This window comes from Aspergillus ochraceoroseus (assembly GCF_002846915.1).
Source record: "Aspergillus ochraceoroseus IBT 24754 chromosome Unknown P175scaffold_8, whole genome shotgun sequence".
Classification (NCBI taxonomy): domain Eukaryota; kingdom Fungi; phylum Ascomycota; class Eurotiomycetes; order Eurotiales; family Aspergillaceae; genus Aspergillus; species Aspergillus ochraceoroseus.
The window spans coordinates 886957-906479 of NW_024468483.1; the positions used below are offsets into that span (position 1 = coordinate 886957).

A 19523-nucleotide genomic window follows, 5' to 3' on the forward strand; every position below is an offset into this window, starting at 1 on the left:
GACTGTGTATGTCGAGTTGAGTAAGTGTAGAGAGCCAAAAACAAAAAAGTAAAAAAGTGGGACATTACAACATCAGCTCCAGAAATTGTTTCCTCCATTGACTGACATTGCCCAACAGCACACCCAGGCTTTTCTGCCTGGTCCTCCACCACTTGCTTCGAACCACCGACCTTTATTTACCGGATATAAGAGGAGAACGATACCAGAGTGATTAGGACTGAATTCGTGGGATCATGACCACAGAACTTGGCCCGGGCGGGGTTCCTTTAAGGTGAGCTTTACGAGCAATGTGATGGACATCATCACTGTATCGATCGACTGAGCTACTTGACTCGTTGTCTCTACATCTTTCCTTTTGATTCTCTTCCAGCTGGCTTCATATTCTTCATTTATTCTACCGCTCAAACAAACCTGGTCAATGAAATCTCTGACACAATCCAACCCCCAGCACCCAACCCAGCAAAGAAATCTACACTACCCTGCTGGAATGGCTAAAATCCCACGGCGGCAATCTCCATGAAAGTGTCCTAATAGACCAAGATGACACGCGTGGCGTTCATGTCCGTGTAAAGCGCGAGTGGAAGAATGCCACCGGCGTCTCCAGCAACACCCATATCATCCAAACACCCATCACAACAACCATGTCTTATTTCAATGCGATCGATTACCATTCTTCTGACTCAATTAAGTTCCCGGCGCATGGGGTGCAGTTCCCGTCTGCATTTATTGAGAGCGTTGGGCCCGAGGAAGTTGCCATCTTCTTCCTGATCGGTCAGTATTTGCGTGGCGAGCAGGGGTTCTGGTACCCGTATCTGAGGACCCTCCCGCAGCCGGGGTTACTGACCACGCCGCTTTATTATGAGAGTGCAGAGGATTTGGAGTGGCTGCAGGGGACGAGTTTGCTGGCTGCGAGGGAGCAGAAGATGGGGTTGTTGAGAGGGAAGTATGAACAATCTTCTGCGGAGCTTCGTAAGGCTGGGTTTGGGGATGTGGAGAAGTATACCTGGTGAGTTTTTTTTTGACTATTATATCTCTGGTTATCTTTTGATTCGTCGATGTGTGTTGTGGGTGTGCTGCTAAAAAAAGGTACTTAGGGATTTGTATCTTTGGGCCTCGACCATCTTTGTTTCGAGGGCGTTCTCTGCAAAAGTCCTTTCTGGGGTTATTACCGATCTGGGAGTTCCTGAGGAGAATATCTCCGTTCTTTTACCTTTCATTGATATGCTGAACCACCGGCCACTGGCTAAGGTGGAGTGGCGGGCTGGGAGGGAGAATGTCAACTTTGTTGTGTTGGAGGATGTTGGTGCGGACCAGGAAATTGCAAATAACTATGGTCCTCGAAATAATGAGCAGTGTAGGTGTATCCTTTTTTTTTTTTTTTTTTTTGTTTTCGTGATCAGGCTAATATGATAATGGGCAGTAATGATGAACTATGGCTTCTGTCTTGCGGGCAATCCGTGCGACTACCGCACTCTCAGTTTGCGCGCACCACCCGGCAGTCCGCTACAGATTGCAAAAGCCCAGCAGGCACAAATGTTCCCTGATTTGGCCAAGGATGCAGAGGACCCTTACTACGTGTTTAATGTCTTCTATCCTTTGCTTGCCCCTGATATCCCCATGGAGCATTCGATCTTCTCGCCAGCCCTTTTCAATGCCGTTTCCGTTCTGGCTGCCAACAACAGGGAACTAGAAACGCTGGAGATTACGGAGAGCGAAATTCGAATCCCCGGTGCTTACGGCAGTTCACGGTCACTCCTTGCTGCAATCAGCCAAATCGTAATCGAACTCATTACACATATCGTCAAATTGAGGTCATCCGTGCCGGGCCAAAAAGCACCAAGCAATCTCAAACAGTCCCACGCCCAGATCTACCGCGAGAGCCAGATCACGCTCTCAGAAACTGCCCTCGTCATTGCTGCATGGACCATGCATTGCGCACGACAACACGGTTTCCAGGGAAGCTGGAAGGAATCGAAGTGGCTTCTCGGAGCCCATATGGCTAAGATTCCTGCCGGCAAGTTTCCAGAGGAACTAAAATCTCGAATTCAAGTGAGGATTCTAGAGCGGCCGTCCCTGTTGACTAGCAGCGGAGAGCTTTTTACGCTGAGTGAATTACTGCATCTCATTCCTGCTGAAATGCAAAAGTCTTGCCAGGACTGTTTCAAGGCTGTTCTGACAGCTGCAGAGCGAGGCATTCCACCACTCCGAGGAATGACAGATGAAGAATCGCCCTTTCGGTTCCCGCTTTTTTTGTGCTTCATTGCTGCGTTTCATAATGCCGGTGAGGGTAGCTCTTTGCCCTCCCGACTCTCTCGATGGGCTGGTTTCTTACTCGAGCACTATCCACCACCGCCTGATGATGTTGCTTGGGCGCTGGAGGATGAGGATGACGAGGGGTTACTAAGCATGCTTGACGATGTCTTGGAAAACATGCGGGGCCAGAATGCGGAAGTTTTCTCGAACTTGGAGCCGTTCACTGGTGAATGGAGGCAGGACGCCTGGTGGTTGTCTCCCAACTGGTTGCGGTGGGCGTGGATGGTGATAGAGCAAGAATGCGTTCAGGTGCCGGAGAACCCGCTTGGGCTGTTAGAGACGGGGGGTACGGCAGGGAGGGTAATGTTATCGACGGAGACATATTTGTATATTCCGCAAGAGCAGTGACACTTACTTATCTATGAATGACCCATGGATGGATTTGCGATTGTAATTTATATGTAATTTATGCGTATTTGAGGTGTAATTGGCGGTCATCCGGTAAGAATACACCTGCTGACAAACCCTACCACGTGATCATATTCAGCCAATCAGAACGCGGCCAAAGGCGGATATTCAGCAAACGCAGGAATTGAAGCTCGACGACCTCCATCACCAAACCGTCTCCCCCCTCGTGTTGTGCTCTCTCTTTCCCATCTTTCCCTCTCCCGCTCTCCCTCCCACAAGCCATTGGGCTATCGATCACCATGATATCTCGAGCGGTGGCTCCTTCGTCTTCCCCCCTCGCCACCCTTTCCTCCCGTTCTCTCCGCCTCCAGGGTGCAGCCACCCGCTCGTTCGCAACCGTCCAGGACAATGCCCCCCCCGTAAGGCATCACGGCGGTCTGAAGGACCAGGATCGGATTTTCACAAACCTGTACGGACACCATGGCGTGGACCTGAAGTCTGCGATGAAGTTTGGAGACTGGCACAAGACCAAGGAAATTGTGATGAAGGGCGATGACTGGGTAGGTGTTTTCTCCCGGAGGAGGGCTGAGTGTGTCCAGCAACCTCTCTCGGACCACCCGGTAACAAGGTCAATTGGGCCAATGCTAATGCGGTGTTTTTTTTTTTTTTTTTTTTTTTCTGGTGAATAGCTCATCTCGGAACTCAAAGCCTCTGGCCTTCGTGGCCGTGGTGGTGCCGGTTTCCCTTCCGGTCTGAAATACGTAAGCGTCCACTCCCTCCCTTTTTCGACAATGGAGTGCCCCGGGTTATCGGAATTGGGTTTAACATGTTCTCTGGACATAGTCTTTCATGAACTTCAAGGACTGGCAGAAGGACCCCAGACCTCGTTATCTGGTTGTCAATGCCGATGAGGGTGAGCCCGGAACCTGCAAGGACCGTGAGATCATGCGCAAAGACCCCCACAAGCTCATCGAGGGCTGTCTCGTCGTTGGTCGGGCTATGAATGCCAATGCCGCCTACATCTACATCCGTGGTGAATTCTACTACGAAGCTACCGTCCTCCAGCAGGCCATCAACGAGGCCTACCAGGCCGGTCTGATCGGCAAGAACGCCTGCGGAACTGGCTATGACTTCGATGTGTACATCCACCGTGGAATGGGCGCCTACGTCTGCGGCGAGGAGACCTCCCTCATTGAATCGATCGAAGGCAAGGCCGGCAAGCCCCGTCTGAAGCCGCCATTCCCTGCGGCCGTCGGTCTTTTTGGCTGCCCCAGTACCGTCACCAACGTCGAGACCGTCGCTGTTACCCCTACAATCATGCGTCGCGGTGCTAGCTGGTTTTCCTCCTTTGGCCGTGAACGTAATGCCGGAACCAAGCTCTTCTGTATCTCAGGTCATGTCAACAACCCCTGCACAGTGGAAGAGGAGATGTCCATCCCCCTGCGTGAGCTGATCGACCGCCACTGCGGTGGTGTCCGCGGCGGCTGGGACAACCTTCTTGCCGTCATCCCTGGTGGTTCTTCCACCCCTGTTATCCCCAAGTCCGTCTGCGATGACCAGGTCATGGATTTCGACGGTCTCAAGGACTCGCAAACTGGTCTGGGTACCGCCGCCGTCATTGTCATGGACAAGTCCACCGACATTGTGCGCGCCATCTCGCGTCTGTCTGTCTTCTACAAGCACGAGAGTTGCGGCCAGTGCACTCCCTGCCGTGAGGGCAGCACATGGACCATGAAGATGATGCAACGTCTAGAGAAGGGCCAGGCCCGCGAGCGCGAAATCGACATGCTTCAGGAGCTTACCAAGCAGGTCGAGGGTCACACTATCTGTGCTCTGGGTGAGGCTTTCGCGTGGCCCATCCAGGGTCTGATCCGACATTTCCGTCCCGAGCTGGAAGCCCGCATCAAGCAGTTTGAGCAGGATTTGGGTGGCAAGAGCTCCCTCGCTGGTGGCTGGCACCCTAACAGCCGGGCCGAGGGCAAGCTGATTTCCCCGGGCATGTAATTTTACAACATCATACACTTACACAGTTGATTATTCCCCAAAATCGAAATCGAAATCGAAATCGAACTTGAAATTGAAATTGAAATCGAACCCTTGGCTACTATAGCATAGATGGTTGCACGCCTATACTTGGTGATAGAGAAGTGAACTAAACTGTATGTATGGTGGAATAGGTGTTATATTACCTCTCTTTTTTCCTTTTCTTTTACTAGTGTCTCTATTTCTATTCCTGTTTGTTTTGTGTGTGCGTGTCTTTTTCACTGTGTTTTTTTAGATTATTAGGGTTGATCATGTACAGTTTCCCTAGTAGCAATGAATGATTGTTCTCATCCTAGCTTTTACCACGTAACCCCAGGGTGTAAATAAATACTCTATTTCGAGGGGATACACAGTCACAGCTCACCACCGTAAGCTCATTTCGTCATTATCTAAGTGACGTTCAGTTCAATCAAGCAATCAACCCTAAATTAGATAGCATACTGAAGATCTATCTATCGATATATATATATATATAACCTCTGTCTTGTCTCATCACCCCTTGGCTAGTTACCAGCGCAGGCAGCGGTAAAAAAAAAAAAAAAAAAGGAGGTTAATCTAAATACATACTAGATACCCAACCGCTCTAATAAAGGCCTTTTTTAGTACAGGAAGTATCTAGTAGGGGGATTGGATTTCGTTACTTTAAGAGAGAAAGGAGATGGAATAATAATAATAATAATAATAATAATAAGTCTGCTGGCTGACCTAGTAGTATTTATTTCAGTTGCAATTCTATCGTGTGCTCTGCTGCAGGGCTATACAGGAACCACATAGATCATCTCCCTACACATCTACATACATAATTGGATGTAGTCAAACAATGGTGGTTGAAATAAATAAGAGGTGGATGGATGGATCACTGGTGGATTACATACATTATTTGGCCTAGATTTGTTTGTCCTTTGTCCTCTCTCCTTTACATACCTATGTAAGGTACCTTGGTCAACCCTATATTTTAAACCCTAGAAGAAGAAGAAGAAGAAGAAGAAGAAGAATCGCCTAAAGCACAGCAAGAAGAAAGAGAAAAAAAAAAAAAAAAACAAGTCAAGCAACTCCCTTGTCAGCTTCCAGATCCCTTCTCTCCTTTTCCCTCTCCTCCCTTCTCACCCGTCTCTTCTCCCTCCATTTCATCCCGTACAGAAACTCCACATACACCAACCCTAAGCTAAGCAACATCACCAAGCCCAAAAATGTAAAGCACCAGCCCCATCCCATCCCGCTGAGCATGTAATCGATCACAGCCGCGCCCACCGCGCCTAACCAGCACCGAACGAGGTTACAGGCCGCCGACGCGGTCGCGGGCCGATCAGGGAACAGGTCGATGAGCAGGGTGTTCAGGGTATTCGTGGATGCGATCATAGAGAAGCCGAGGATGAATTGGAGGATTAGTGGGGCGGCCAGGGGGGCTCGTTGTTGGAGAACCCAGCCGTAGGGTGTGTAGGTTACTATCGCCAGGAGGATGATGCACAAGAAGGGTTCCAGGCGGGCCTTTTCGATAGGGAAGTTTCGGAGGTCGGTGTTGCGTTTGCGGTCGAGAGGGACGGAGAGGAGCGTGCAGTAGCGGCGGTAGTTGCGGTCGAGGATTTTGCCGTTGATGATTGCACCTAGGGAGGCGCCTGCTCCGAGGGGACTTTTTGAGAGGTTGTCAGTTATGTTAGGGAAGAGACAGAGAGAGAGAAAGGAAAAGGGACATACAGGAAGCAAAGACCAATCTGGAGATCATTGAAGCCGTATATCTTTGTGAAGAGCGTCGGGGTACTAGTTAGAAGAGCGATATTGGCAAACATCACCACGCCGATGTATGAGATGAGAATGAGAGCGTCTGGTTCGAGGAGGATCACGAAGGACTTGAGCGGGTTTGGGAAACGAAGCTTGGATCTTGCTGCACTTCCACCAGGCTGTCCAGCAGCACTCCGAGAAGCATCAACATCAACATCAGGATGACCATCAGAGTTAGGCCTAGTAAGAGCCGCATGACTGCGCAGCTGCCACCATTGAAGAACAGATCTCCTCCACCACTCCGCGGGCAGCACACTCCCATCACCGACAATCCGGCGCGCGGTCTCTGGCACAAGCAGCACAAACACAACCAAGAACCCACCACTGATAATCACTAGGAACCAGAAGACGCTGCGCCAGCCCAGGAACTTGGCAAGGATACCGCCAATAACAGGCCCCAAGGCCGGTGCAACCATTACCCCCGCCGCCATGGGCCCGATATACGTGCCCCGTTCAGCCGGGGTCGCAATATCAGCGATAACGCCGTACCCAAAGGAGATGGTGCCGCTGCTCCCCGCACTTTGGATGCACCGGAGTATCATGAGCGCTGCGTAGCTGTTCTGCAGAGCGAGACCAATATTGGCAGCCGTGTAGATCGTAAAGGCGATGATGTACGCGGGGCGCCGGCCGCCGGAGTCAGCAAAGGTACCCATAAAGCTTGGGGCCAGACCCTGGAGAATCATGTAAGTGGTGATGGTCAGATTGATGAGGGCTGGGGTGAGATGGTAGCTCTTCACGAGCGTAGGCATGACAGGGTAATAGATCTGTCCCGAGAGTGGGGAGAAGAAGGAAGCCAAGGTGACCATGGCCACGATCATGCGCGTCTGGGCTTTGCTAAAGGTAGAGTAGACCTGGGGCTGCTCCTCGGTGGTAGCTGGAGTCGCCTCAGTCTCGTTTTCGGTGTCTTTGGTTGCTGCTGCTGCTGCTGCTGCTGCTGCTGTCGAGGGGGAAGGTTCCTTGGTTGCATCTGATGCAGGATCTCCTGGATCTTTCTGGGAAAGAGACAGAGAAGGGGAGGTGGAGGACGAAGAGACTGCAGAAGAAGCGACATGCTGGATCTCCTCTGCTGAGGATCTCCCTCTTTCAAGAGGTCTGGGCTTTTCAGAGGTCATCGTGACGATGTGGTAGAGAGTGAACAGGGGAATGTGGTTGTATCAGATACTGAAGTTGTACGTCCAATGCAGTCCCATCGACGGACACACGAAGCGGCCAGGGACAGACAGTGTTGCACTGAGGACGGGGGAAGATGAGGCTGGAAGAATCGTCCTCCCCTTTTCCTCTCTTCCATGGCAACATCTCCCAGTGTTTGGATTTTTTTTTTTTGACCTTGGGTGAGGCCCGGTGCCGGCTTCTTTTCTGCTGGGTTAATCCCGGAACAGGCCCTGGAAGCCGGAACCGGGATGGCATCACAATGACTTCCTTCCCGCTTTGTTTGGGGGTTTTTTTTTACAAGAGATACACATTGAAAAGACGGGCAACTTGCTTGATATCATTCAGTTAGCTACCTAATAATCGTATTCACGCCACAGGAACAGAAATAGGAAGGGACCGCGACGGGGCTCGTACAGATAGACATGGATCCATGATACATTCTCCAGCGTCCAAGATGGCTTCATTGAGGAAAACAAGACAATGCAGGGAATCAACTAGGATACAGGATGGTGCTGGTTCATGCAAACACAAAATTACAGGAAGAATAGGGGTAGATGGTGGCATCGGAAGGGGGAAATAGTGGTAGAAGACAAATCACGAGTCAGTGGGAGGAAGTCGACAGTTTTGAAGTAGATGGAGAAAGAGAACGGAATAATCTAAGAACGACATGTCAAAAAAAAAAGAGGAAAATAAAAAAGCTCAATAGCCCCCGGCCATGACAACGCTGTAATAACGACGACTCATCTCCGCCGTCTGTACCAGCCGAGCATCTCCTGTCAGAGGCAGCTGGAGTACGCGGGATAGTTCAATAGCCTAGAATGGGGTCAGCATTCGAAAAGAGAAAGTTTGTTTGTTTTTGAATGAATGGAGAATAAACCAAAATAAATATATATATGGTACATACCTTTGCGTCTTCTTGGACCGTCCAACGAGCAACCACTCGGCTCATCTCCTTAAAAGCCACTCGTTCCTCGAGCCCCTCCACACCGGAACTGTGGCCAATGGTCTCGCCCATCGTGACCAGGGCGTTTACCAAACGGTTCAGGCGATGCGGATCTCGTTGTCCACTCCGAGCAGTGGCCAGACGTAAAAAGTCTTCGTAGACACCCCCACCACTAGCCCAGCCTCGCACATTGCGCTCGGGGCCTTCTCCAAAGCCGGACAGGAGTGTCTCCAAAGTGGCGTAGTCATGCTCAATTACTGCGGTGGGTCCGACAATACGACAGAAGGTTGCATGTGCATCATCCCAGTTCTTGCCACGAACAAGGAAATCGACCTCACGAGCCGCATCACCGGTATCCCGGGCATAGAGGGCCTTGGAAACCCAAATCCAACCCTCAGGGAGCTGAAGATCGTTCGTGAGATGGTGCCAGGTGGTGTTCGGCGAACCTTCCGGAGTAAGTGGGTCAGGGAGATGAGCAGCAAACCGCGCCAGGATTTCTTGAATGGCTCTCTCGCGATCCGAGCCACGGGATAAGTGTAGGAGAACAAACAAGGTGCGAGCTAGCTCCCCACTTGCACTGAGTTCCCAGGCGTAATCCCAAACCAGCTGATCCATATGGGCAACATTGATCGAAAGGCGATCAAATTGGCCAAGAGCAGCAGCAAGGACCCGAGACAGCTGGAACGATAATCTGTTGGATAGTTTGTCCCCAGATACAGACTGAGGCTGAAAAGCGGCGGGTAATTCCAAGGCATGGAGACTTGCGCTCTTAGCCGCGCCCACGGTGGCAGAATAGGCCTGGAGGAGAACCCAGAGGGGAGACTCGCGGCCCAGGGTGTCCTTGGATGTATGCCACACACCACGGTCCTTGTCCTGGTGAGGAGGGCAAGGGAAGGCCGGCTCTTGACCAGTCTCGAGATCATGGGCAAACTTGGCCACAGCGGCTTCAAGGGGGTCGTCATCGCTGATTCCGTACCAAAGACGCAGGCCAAATGCCTGAAACCAATCCAATTCAAACCGTTCGGAGAAGGTGAATGTGGATGCGCGGTCTTCTAATGCACCGCCGGCCTTGCCCTCGCTACGAAGGGCATTGCCCGCGAGCAGTTCATACAAGGCTCGAATCGGCTCATTCATCTCGGAGTAAACGTTATGCTGGCGCCACATTTCAACCTGCTGAGACATGTCCTGGCGAGTAGTGGGATCTCGGCCAATCTGGGACACAAGAGTGGCAAGGTGGAAATTCTGGCTGGTAGTCAAGACGTTGCAAGCTTCCTCAACCCGGTGCGAACACAGCAGGTAGATGGCGCGTTCTTCAGCCGAGCCAGCTTGACCCACAGCATGTGCATTTCTTTCGCGGACAATGCCCTCCCAAAGACGGCTCAGGCGGTCTTTTTTGATGCGGTGAGAATACTTGGACCGAAGTTGTGGAGGCACGCCAGCCGAGATATCATCGTCGATCTCGTCGTTGAACAGGATATTAGCGAGCTGCCAAATTAATCGTTCCGAATCCGAGGGTACCGTGTTTGATGCTTTTGCAAATTGTTCGAAGTTGACCTGGGCCAACCGAGCGAATGGAACTCCGTCAACTTGATCGATAGTGGATTGCTTGATCTGCGCATCAACCATCTCTTGTGACTCGGCACTTGGACCAACCTCCAGGAGAACAATATCTCTGCCTTCACTGAAAAGAGAGAGCTTTTGTTTCCAGTGTGAGTACCCAGCCATCTCGTCTTTGACGCAGATTAGAGAATTCACAGGACCCCATCGAGGTTTGAACGAGCGATGGAAAGCAATGTCGTCTCGGCTCATTTCATTTGATTCTCCTGCGAAGGTCTTTGGTTGCTTGTTGTAAGGCCACTATAAAAAAGAAACAAAGAGGTTAGTTAGTTGCTTACTTCAAAACCTCATATCATCGATTAAAGGTATATTAAAAAAAAAAAAAAAAAAAAAAAAAGGTGAGTCAAACCTCGAACCCTTTAGGCTGTGTACTGGGTGCCTTCGAAGGAATAGATGGTGGTTGCGGCTTTCGCGGTTGTTGGAACAACGAGTTCATGAGGTCAATACTGGTGGCAAAGCCTTTTTGACGAGTGTTCGTCGCAGATTGCTTTGGCGTGCCCTCACCACTCAGCGGTCGGTCACTAAAAGCATTTGCCTGGATTTCACGCAGGGCATCGCGGTTTTGTTTTCTGGGGCTGATGGTTCGCTGCAACTGTTCCGCCCAGTCGCCAGTAAGATCAAGGCAAGCCCTGGGGGGTGTATTCCACGGTTTCAATGAGGGGTGGGTGAGTTCATCGCTGGTGATGCTCTGGGCATCGTCCTGCTCCACGGTACGATCAAGGATCGGAAAGGTACCCGCCATGTCCATTTCCTCACCTGGATCAAATTCAACTTCGGACTCGCCAGAATGCTGGCTGTCGGTGATGGTGTCACCGTCTTGTTCAGTTGAACCCGTGGAGCCTTCCCCTAAAAAAGACTCGTCTTCGTCGTCTTCAGAACCTAGATCGTGCTCGTCGACAGCCTCCCTAGCCTGCTGGTGGTGGCCAAATGCCCCGGGAACCAATTTACGCTTCTTGAAATCGAATGTGTCGTCGTCGACTCCCCCCACCACCGAGCTCATAAAGGAGACATCAGTGGAGAAGATCTCGGAGCCGACGGTCAGATCGTGGTCGGCGGGGGATCGAGCCTTCGGAGTCGGAGTGTCAGGAGCAGCACTCAACGTGCTTTGATTGAGGCTCTCACCTTCTTCTTCTTCTTCCTCCTCATCGTCATAGTCAAGACCATAGGTTGTGTAGTGAGGCACCTTGAAAACCCATGTTCCAGTTTGCGTTTCGTAATCCACAAATTCGGTATTATGAACCTTCCTGAGGCGGTCGACGTGCTTGTCAAAGAGAGGACCGGTGGTAAGGGGCGAAGGGGATTTCTTATCCCGCCCCCCTCGGGGCCAAGAATTTTCAATCCGCAGGGTGGAGGGTACGTTCAATCCCTTGCCCCTAGGGGGTTTGATTGCCTCATCTGGGTACACGGTAATCTTGCGGACCCCGATCTCCACAAGGCCACCGAAGATTTGATCCAGGTCGATCGTTGTCATGTCGACAGGCTCATCAAAGGTCACCGAACCGCAGTGTTGGCGGCCAACAGTGAAGCCGACAAAATGCTTTAGCTGGTCGCGGTTCATCTTGTTAAGCTCGGCGCGTGTAGGCTTCATCCAATAATCTCCCGGCTGTGGGTCCGCACCAGGGATAAAGGGGAGCCGTGAGGAGCTGTCGGCTGCAGCAGGAGGGGTGGTATCTTCTGGGACGGCGGGGAGATCCATGGGACGGACAGACTCCATCTCAGGACGGGTGGCGATCTCCGGGGTTGGTTTAACTCCATTGACGCCGTTGACGGTACCGGTCTTGCGGATAGAGCGCAGGAAGCCTAGCTCCTCCGAGGTGGGCTCGGGGCTTTGAGCCTCCACCGGGATGATCTCTCCGCCAGTTGCAGTATCAGAAGGGGATTCGAAGCTAACCTTCTTTTTGACCTTATCCACGGACTGTGCGGAATCCTCGCCGTTGGTAATCGCAGTAGGGGTGCTCACCGGACGAGTAAAGAGATCATTCCTCAGCCCGCGATCAATCGTGAGGCGCTTCAGGCTACCACTTGACAGACGGGAGGAACCGGAGGACAGAGCGCCAGGAGACAAGATGCTATCCGTCTCGGGGTCAAAGGTCTTGCGCAGATTGCTGGTGGAAAAGCTCTTGCTGAAGGTGCTCCGTCCGAAGCTACCGTTCATGCTCCCACGCAAGCTGCCGCCGAGAAGGCTGCCCCCAAGTCCATTCGGGGTGCTGGCAGTGCTGGAAGGAGACCCATAGGTGGAGTAAGAGAAGCCGTATCCCTGGCGTTTCGGCGGGGTGATCAGACGATTGGCAGCGTTAGGCGTAATTTTGTAAACCGGGAGCGGGGTGCGTTGCTTTTGCTTATTCGCCGACGCGAGAGGTGTTGCCAGGGGGCCAGGGCTGGCGGTGTTGGGAGCTGGCAGACCGGAGAAGATGGACTGGTTTCCATACGGGTTGCCATCAAACAGGGAGGCCTGCAGGCTACCGGGCATAGGCTGGGATTGCTGCATCTGCTGGGGCTGCTGCGCTTGTTGTGCACCGCCGAAGAGACTCGAGGTACCCAGACCTCCGGGTTGGGCCTGGGTGTTACCAAACAGCGAGGAACCTGTGTTTTGGGCCTGTGCGCCTGCACCTCCGAACAAGGAGCCACCGGCGACAGAACCACCGAACATGCTAGGTTTCTGTTGTTGCTGGTTCTGCGCGCCACCAAAGAGACTGTTTGTTCCGGTCTGCTGGGTTTGGGTATTTCCAAATCCTCCAAATGCACCGGTTCCAGTGGCTGTGCCTGTTGTCCCAGCTCCGAACAAGCTCTTTTGTCCTTGCTGCTGGTTTCCGCCGAAAAGAGATCCGCCAGCGGCTTGCTGATTTGCGCCGCCAAAGAGCGAGCCACCAGCCTGCTGTTGGGGTTGCTGCTGATTCTGTCCGAAGAGGGAGGTCCCTGTGTTGGCCGTGTTGCCCCCGAAGAGGCCAGGAGTGGTGGACTGCTGTTGGGTATTTGTTCCGAATCCGCCGCCGAACAAACCTTTGTTCTGGGTCTGGGCTTGATTCTGGTTTTGGCCAAACCCACCGAAAGCGCCCGTGCCAGTCTGTTGCTGCTGCGGCTGCGGCTGCTGCGGCTGCTGGGCACCAAAAGGAGAGGAAGTCGCAGCAGTGCCACCAAATGGAGTGGATGTGCTAGTGTTCTGCGTGCCAAAGCCACCAAAGCCGGGGGTGGTGCCCGTGGTTCCAGTAGCTCCTCCAAACAAGGGTTTGTTTTGCTGTTGCTGCTGGGAGTTATTGCCGAACAACGAGGCGCCAGATCCACCACCAAAGGCACTTCCTGTGTTCGCGGTGGACCCAAAACCACCGGTGGCTGCAGTGGTTCCGCTGAAAAGGCTGGGCTGAGAAGTAGTAGTAGCAGTTGGAGTAGCTCCGCCGAAGAGAGAAGTGGCCGGCTTGGAGGCTCCAAACAAAGGGTTGGAAGATGTTGAGCCGAACCCACCGGCAGTCTGAGTCTGGCCAAAGGCAGAGGGAGCGCTGGTGCCGCTACCAAATCCGGTGGAGGTGGTGCCAAAGCCAGTGGACTGTGGCTGTTGTGTGCCAAATCCCGATCCCCCAAAAGCGGAAGATCCAAAGGCTCCAGCCTGACCACTTCCATTTCCATATCGGCGACCTTGGTTATAATCCCCTAGACGAAGTTCTTCAAAGGAATATTTGCTATACGGCTGCATAAAGGAAACGCTTTGGTAATGGTTGGTGGCACTAGAAGCTCCGTCCTTCTCAGTGAAAGCGCTGAAAGGAGTACTTCCAGTGCCATCAGAGGGGGGGACAGCCTGTTGAAACGCAGTTCCTGTTCCACCGCCAAAGCCCGAACCAGTGCTGCCTCCAAACCCACCACCAGTGCCAAATCCGCCTGTGGTGCCAGTTGTGCTGCCAAAAGCTCCTCCAGTCTTATTCCCAAAGATCCCACCACTGGTGTTTGAGCCAGCACCAAAACCACCACCACCACCACCGCCACCACTAGTGTTTCCAGTAGATCCGAAGCCCCCAAATCCACCGCCGCTAGTCTGGGTCTGGGCGCCGCTGCCAAAGAGGCTACCACCGGAGGATGTCGCGGTTCCGAAACCACCAGTGCGGTTTTGGGATCCAAAAAGCGAGTTTCCTTGGTTTTGAGTGGTTGTTCCGAATCCTAGGCGAGAAAAAGAGAGAGAGAGAGAGAGAGAAACCGTCAGTACCATAATGGATGGTTGGTTGATCAAGGGTTGAAAAAAAAAAAAAACCCCCCCGAGCCCAGGAGAAAACAAGAAGAAGCAAGTAGAAGAAGAAAGCAAAACAAGGCCATCCCAAGGTGCGGATCCTGATAGTTGGTGGCTACTCTAATTGGAATTCCTCGATGGTCTCCAGGCAAGAGCAATTCGATCAAGGGCCAGCTATGGCCAGCTTACGAAGCACCACCATTCGCACCCGCAAAGCAACTCAGGAAGCGCGAAGCAGGTGGCAACAGCAGAGAAAGGATCGCGCAGGTCCTCAAGAGAGACCCATCAAGCACGTACCTCCACCGGAACCAAAGCTACTGGAGGTATTCCCGAACAGGCCACCCCCAGAGGTGTTGCCGCCTCCAAAAGGAGTCGAGGTTGATCCAAAGCCTAGATGATGGGGGCAGAGGCTGTCAGAGACTGTCATCAAGGAGCAATCCTTTCCCTTGCTGCGCGGCTGCATGTTATCTGGCGTCGAGGGCCTCCGGGGGCTGCTTGATGATCGGAAACTGGAGAGGAGCCATGGCGGGTCGTGGACGTCTCAAGCGCCAGCAAGTGATGAACGATAAAAAAAAGAAAAAAAAGAAAAGAAATACAAGCCCAAAAGCAGAGAAAAGAAAAGAAAAGAAAAAGAAAAAAAAAAAAAAACCAAACCTCAAGAGTTGACAGCAAGGGTAAACTGATCGAACCTACCTCCACTAGAACTGGTGGCACCGAACCCAGAGCCAGCCCCAAAGCCAGAGCTCTGCTGGTTGTTCTGGCCAAATCCTCCCCCACTTCCGAATCCGAAAGACATGATGATTGAGTCAACTTTTGTGAAGGTTTATAGAGTCATAGATTCGTCCTGTCAAGCGATAGTTGCGGAGCGATGGCGATGAAGAAAACCCGGCACCGCTGTGGGAAACGGAATCCAAATCAAAACAGACGATGATTTATCCAGGAAACAGGGTATTCGACGATATTAGTGATAAATGCGCTCGCACGAAGACACGGACGATGCACTGAGGAGGTCGGGGGTGATCTCGACGCGCCAGGGAAGGGAAGAAAAAAAAAATGAGGTCGAAGTGAGAAGAAAGTGTTTGTTTTCGGGGGGGGGATAAAATCCGAGGATGAGGAAAGAGAAAAGATGAAAGAGAAAGATATTGAAATCAAAGAGAAGACCCACTGCAGCTACTGACCAGATATCGGAGTCAGAGCGAGGGAGCCGACGAGTCCAGAGGGGGAGAGAAAAAGAAGAGGTGAGGAAACGGACGCGGCCGAGTGTTAGTAGAGGGAGAGAGAGAGAGAGAGATGTGAAGGGGAGGAGGGGACTAACTGGGTTTGGAGCTGTTGGTAATTGAAATAACAGGACAGGACCAGATTTCATCGATCTTGCTGGGGATCTTGGGTGAGGTCCGGTAATTAATGGTAATAAATGGTAATTGATGGTAATCTCTGGGGCCGCCGTTTTGGGAGAGGTTCACGTGATGTGGTGCCACTGCAGCCTGAGGATTGCAACTACTCTGTCCTCTACAGAAAAGGTCCAGGCTCTTTGTTCTTCGACTCCATTCATCGGTTGGATCTGGGAATACACCCGAAATCAACTCAGAAAGATCAAGGTAATGAGGATCATAATAATAAATAATATATATAAGCTATGGAGAAAGTCGTTATACACATCACATCCAGCAAGTGGTTGCGTCAACTCCAACAAAATATGGGAATCACAGAACAGAAAGGGAGCCTAGAAATTATATCATAGTGTATCCATTCAAGAATCCCACCATTGTAAGCCTTTTTTTGGGGTAACTTTGTTCGTTGCAACTGCTTATTTTCCTCGCGCAGCATGCACTGTGGCAATGATCCGGTCCACCACAGAGGGGTCGGACAGCTAGAAGAAAAATAAAATTAGTTGCACTGCTCATATCCACAAGAGAGAACCCGGATCATACCGTTGAGGTGTCACCCAAACTGTCCTCCTCGCCACTGAGAATCTTGCGCAGAATTCGGCGCATAATCTTGCCGCTACGGGTCTTGGGGAGATCATCAACCACAAAGACGGCCTTGGGCGCAGCGAAGGGTCCGATCGACTTGCGAACCTGCATGACCAGATCCTTGCGGACCTGGTCGTTGGTCTCGTTACCTTCCTTGAGAGAAACGAAGGCGTTGACAGCCTGGCCGGTCAGTTCGTCGGCGATACCAACCACAGCGGCCTCGGCGACCATATCTGGTGCACGTTAGTGTCCCTGTCAATGAAAAAAAAATTCCTCTGCAACTTACGGTGTTCAATCAGAGCGGCCTCGATTTCGGCAGTCGATAGACGGTGACCGGAAACGTTGACCACATCATCGACACGGCCACGGATCCAGTAGTATCCTTCGTGATCACGGCCAGCACCATCACCAGTGAACTACACATGTCAGCCAAAAAAAAAAAAAAAGAAAGAAAAAAAGAAAGAAAAAGTAGGGATTCTTACGTAGTAGCCCTTGTACACATTCAGATATGTGTCCATGTAGCGCTTGTGAGCCCCCCACACGGTGCGGGCCATACTTGGCCAGGGCTGCTTGAAAGCAAGCACTCCCTCGACATCATTGCCCAAAATCTCCTCGCCCGAGACCGGGTCGATGATAGCCGGTTCGATTCCAAAGAAGGGCAGAGAGGCACTGCCGGGCTTGGTGGGGGTAATGCCACCCAGGGGAGTAATGACGTTGGAACCGGTTTCTGTTTGCCAGTAGGTCTACCAAGCTGGTCAATGGTCTGTCGCACACACACATATATATATATATATATTCCAAATCACTTACATCGCAAATGTGAGCCTCCTCCTTTCCAACCTTCTCAAAGTACCATTTCCAGATCTCAGCGGCGATGGGCTCGCCCACGGATCCCAGGATCCGGAGGTGTTCCATCTTGTGGTGAATGTGTTCATCGCCGGCCCGCTTCAGCAGGCGCAGGGCGGTGGGGGCGACGTAGAACTGGGTGACCTTGTGCTGTTCAATGACATCCCAGTAGCGGGAGAAGTTGGGGTAGGCGGGGGTACTCTCGAAGACCACGGTAGCGCATCCGAGCAGCAGGGGCGCATAGACTACATAGGTGTGGCCCGTGATCCATCCGACATCACCGCCGCAGAAGTAGCGGTCATCTTCATGGATATCAAAGACGTATTTGCCCGTCATAGCGGCCCCGAGGAGGTACCCGGCGGTGGTGTGCATGACGCCCTTGGGCTTTCCGGTCGACCCGGATGTGTAGAGCAAAAAGAGCGGATCTTCGGAGTTCATGGACTCAGGCGCCAGGTAGCAGGGGTACTTCTCGACCTCTTCGTGCCACCAGACGTCCCGGCCCTCGGTCCAGGGCACATCGGCGCCGGTGCGCTTGTAGACCAGAACACTGGTGACCTCGGGACATTGCTTCAGGGCCTCATCCACGATGCGCTTCGTTCCAATGGCCTTGCCCCCCCGTTTCCCCTCATCGGTTGTGATGACGACCTTGGAGCCTGCATCGAGGACGCGGTCCCGCAGCGAGTCGGAGGAGAAGCCCGCGAAGACCACGGAGTGGACGGCACCGATGCGCGAGCAGGCGAGGAAGGCAATGACGGCCTCGGGAATCATGGGCAGGTAGATGGCGACGGTGTCCCCCTTCTTCACGCCGCGCTGCTTCAGAACCCAGGCGACGCGGGAGACTTCCCGGAGCAGCTCGCCATAGGTGATGGTGCGGCCCTCGTTGGGCTCATCGGCCTCGTAGATGATGGCGACCTTGTCGGGGTTCTTCAGGGCGTGCCGGTCGACGCAGTTGAAGGAGGCGTTCAGTCGGCCCTCAACAAACCAGGCATTATCTCCGTTTGCCAAGGAGCCGACGTGGGTGGTTTGGAAGTCGCGGTCGAAGGTGAGAAGCTCGCGGGCCATGCGAGCCCAGAAAGTGTGGGGGTGGCGGATGGATTCTTCATAGAGCTTCTTGTAGTCGTCGAGATCTTTCAGATGGGTCCCCGTTGGGTGTTTCTCGTAGAAGGCCTTGGGGACGTGGAAGGTGTCGACCTCGTGGGCCTCAACGACCTAGAGCAACACTCGGCATTAGTTCGGGGCCAACAATTTTCTTTTTCCTTTCCCGTCGGGAAAAGCTTACCACCGAGGATTTAGGGGGGGTCCCGCTGCCTCCACTCATGATGAGGAATATTTAATCTAGGTAAGCGGGAGATTTCGTTAGTTCGAGGAAATCTGTGACAATAGAAGGAAGAGACGAGGGAAATCTGGTAAGCAGCGATGGAAACGGCGGGCACGTGAGAGGGGCAAAACCACACGCACCTTAGATTTGTTGAAGCTGTACGGAGTAGAAGGAGAAATTTGGTATAATGATTTGAGATATTAGAGAAAGGGAAAGGATAGAGGGAGGGAGAGAAAGTAAGGATAGAGGGAGGGAGAGAAAGCAAGGATAGAGGGATGGAGAGAGAGAGAAAGATAGAGAGAAAGCAAGACAGAGAGAGAGAGAGAGAGATCAAGACATTAAATGTTGAATCCAGACGCTAAAGAAGAATCATAAATGTTGAGGTCCCGCTCCCCGGCTGTCCGGTGAAGAGGAATGAATGGAGGGGTTTCTGGTGGTTATACGGAGTCCTGGGGAGGATCGGAAAATGTTCGGTCATATATATATATATATTATATATATATATATACTATATAAGTATACTATATAAGTATACTCTATCCTCTAATGATATTTATGATTTAACTACTCTTATTCTCAACTTCATCATAATCACTATTTCTCCTACAAAGTACAATCATCCCACCATCCTCCTAGACTCCGTACTCCGTACTCCGTACTCCAGAAGGAGAATGAATCCAGATGCGTCAAGGAAAGTTGGGTTCGGCCATGCGGGGCTGAGTTACCTTTCGTTTCCGTTGCTCCGGGGGAGAAAAGATCCCGCATTCTGTCCGGGGGATATTCTCACTGGTTGGAATTCGTCCCACCTCTCTCTCTTCCTCTATCCGTACGGGGAGAGGTGAAAGTCACGGACGGAGGGATCACAGGAGTATATGGAGGGGAACCTACCTAGGTACCTACCTAACCTACCTCGTTAGGAAGCTGGACTCGACGGAATTGGATTTCTTTGCACGATTTAAGAATCCTAGTAATTAACTA

At 52.1% G+C, this 19523-nt stretch overlaps 6 protein-coding genes across 6 annotated transcripts; 3 read left to right on the forward strand and 3 right to left on the reverse strand.

Annotated features, from left to right (window-relative positions):
- The first annotated feature begins 87 nt into the window (after positions 1-87).
- Positions 88-2692, forward strand: P175DRAFT_0464987 (SET domain protein). Its single transcript, XM_040894863.1, has 4 exons — positions 88-271; positions 449-1006; positions 1095-1354; positions 1421-2692. The coding sequence occupies exons 1-4, from the start codon at positions 234-236 to the stop codon at positions 2659-2661; spliced, it is 2097 nt and encodes a 698-aa protein (XP_040749625.1). The 5' UTR covers positions 88-233; the 3' UTR covers positions 2662-2692.
- Positions 2693-2887: 195 nt separating this feature from the next.
- P175DRAFT_0504145 (NADH-quinone oxidoreductase subunit NuoF) lies at positions 2888-4992 on the forward strand. Its single transcript, XM_040897789.1, has 3 exons — positions 2888-3221; positions 3351-3422; positions 3505-4992. The coding sequence occupies exons 1-3, from the start codon at positions 2961-2963 to the stop codon at positions 4663-4665; spliced, it is 1494 nt and encodes a 497-aa protein (XP_040749626.1). The 5' UTR covers positions 2888-2960; the 3' UTR covers positions 4666-4992.
- A 738-nt stretch (positions 4993-5730) lies between these two features.
- P175DRAFT_0485512 (putative MFS transporter) lies at positions 5731-7857 on the reverse strand. Its single transcript, XM_040895598.1, has 2 exons — positions 6400-7857; positions 5731-6334 (listed from the first exon to the last, which is right to left on the reverse strand). The coding sequence occupies exons 1-2, from the start codon at positions 7593-7595 to the stop codon at positions 5749-5751; spliced, it is 1782 nt and encodes a 593-aa protein (XP_040749627.1). The 5' UTR covers positions 7596-7857; the 3' UTR covers positions 5731-5748.
- Positions 7858-8334: 477 nt separating this feature from the next.
- On the reverse strand, positions 8335-14390 carry P175DRAFT_0495628 (uncharacterized protein; the record flags this gene model as incomplete). Its single annotated transcript, XM_040896087.1, has 3 exons — positions 8335-8448; positions 8540-10435; positions 10545-14390. The coding sequence occupies 3 exons, from the start codon at positions 14388-14390 to the stop codon at positions 8335-8337; spliced, it is 5856 nt and encodes a 1951-aa protein (XP_040749628.1).
- Positions 14212-15193, forward strand: P175DRAFT_0504148 (uncharacterized protein). Its single transcript, XM_040897790.1, has one exon. It carries the CDS (start codon positions 14546-14548, stop codon positions 14804-14806), a length of 261 nt encoding a protein of 86 aa, XP_040749629.1. The 5' UTR covers positions 14212-14545; the 3' UTR covers positions 14807-15193.
- Positions 15194-16139: 946 nt separating this feature from the next.
- P175DRAFT_0504149 (acetate--CoA ligase) lies at positions 16140-18818 on the reverse strand. The gene is made up of 7 exons (XM_040897791.1): positions 18686-18818; positions 18507-18598; positions 17192-18436; positions 16864-17124; positions 16668-16797; positions 16340-16614; positions 16140-16278 (listed from the first exon to the last, which is right to left on the reverse strand). The coding sequence occupies exons 2-7, from the start codon at positions 18543-18545 to the stop codon at positions 16216-16218; spliced, it is 2013 nt and encodes a 670-aa protein (XP_040749630.1). The 5' UTR covers positions 18546-18598; positions 18686-18818; the 3' UTR covers positions 16140-16215.
- Between the last annotated feature and the right edge of the window lie 705 nt (positions 18819-19523).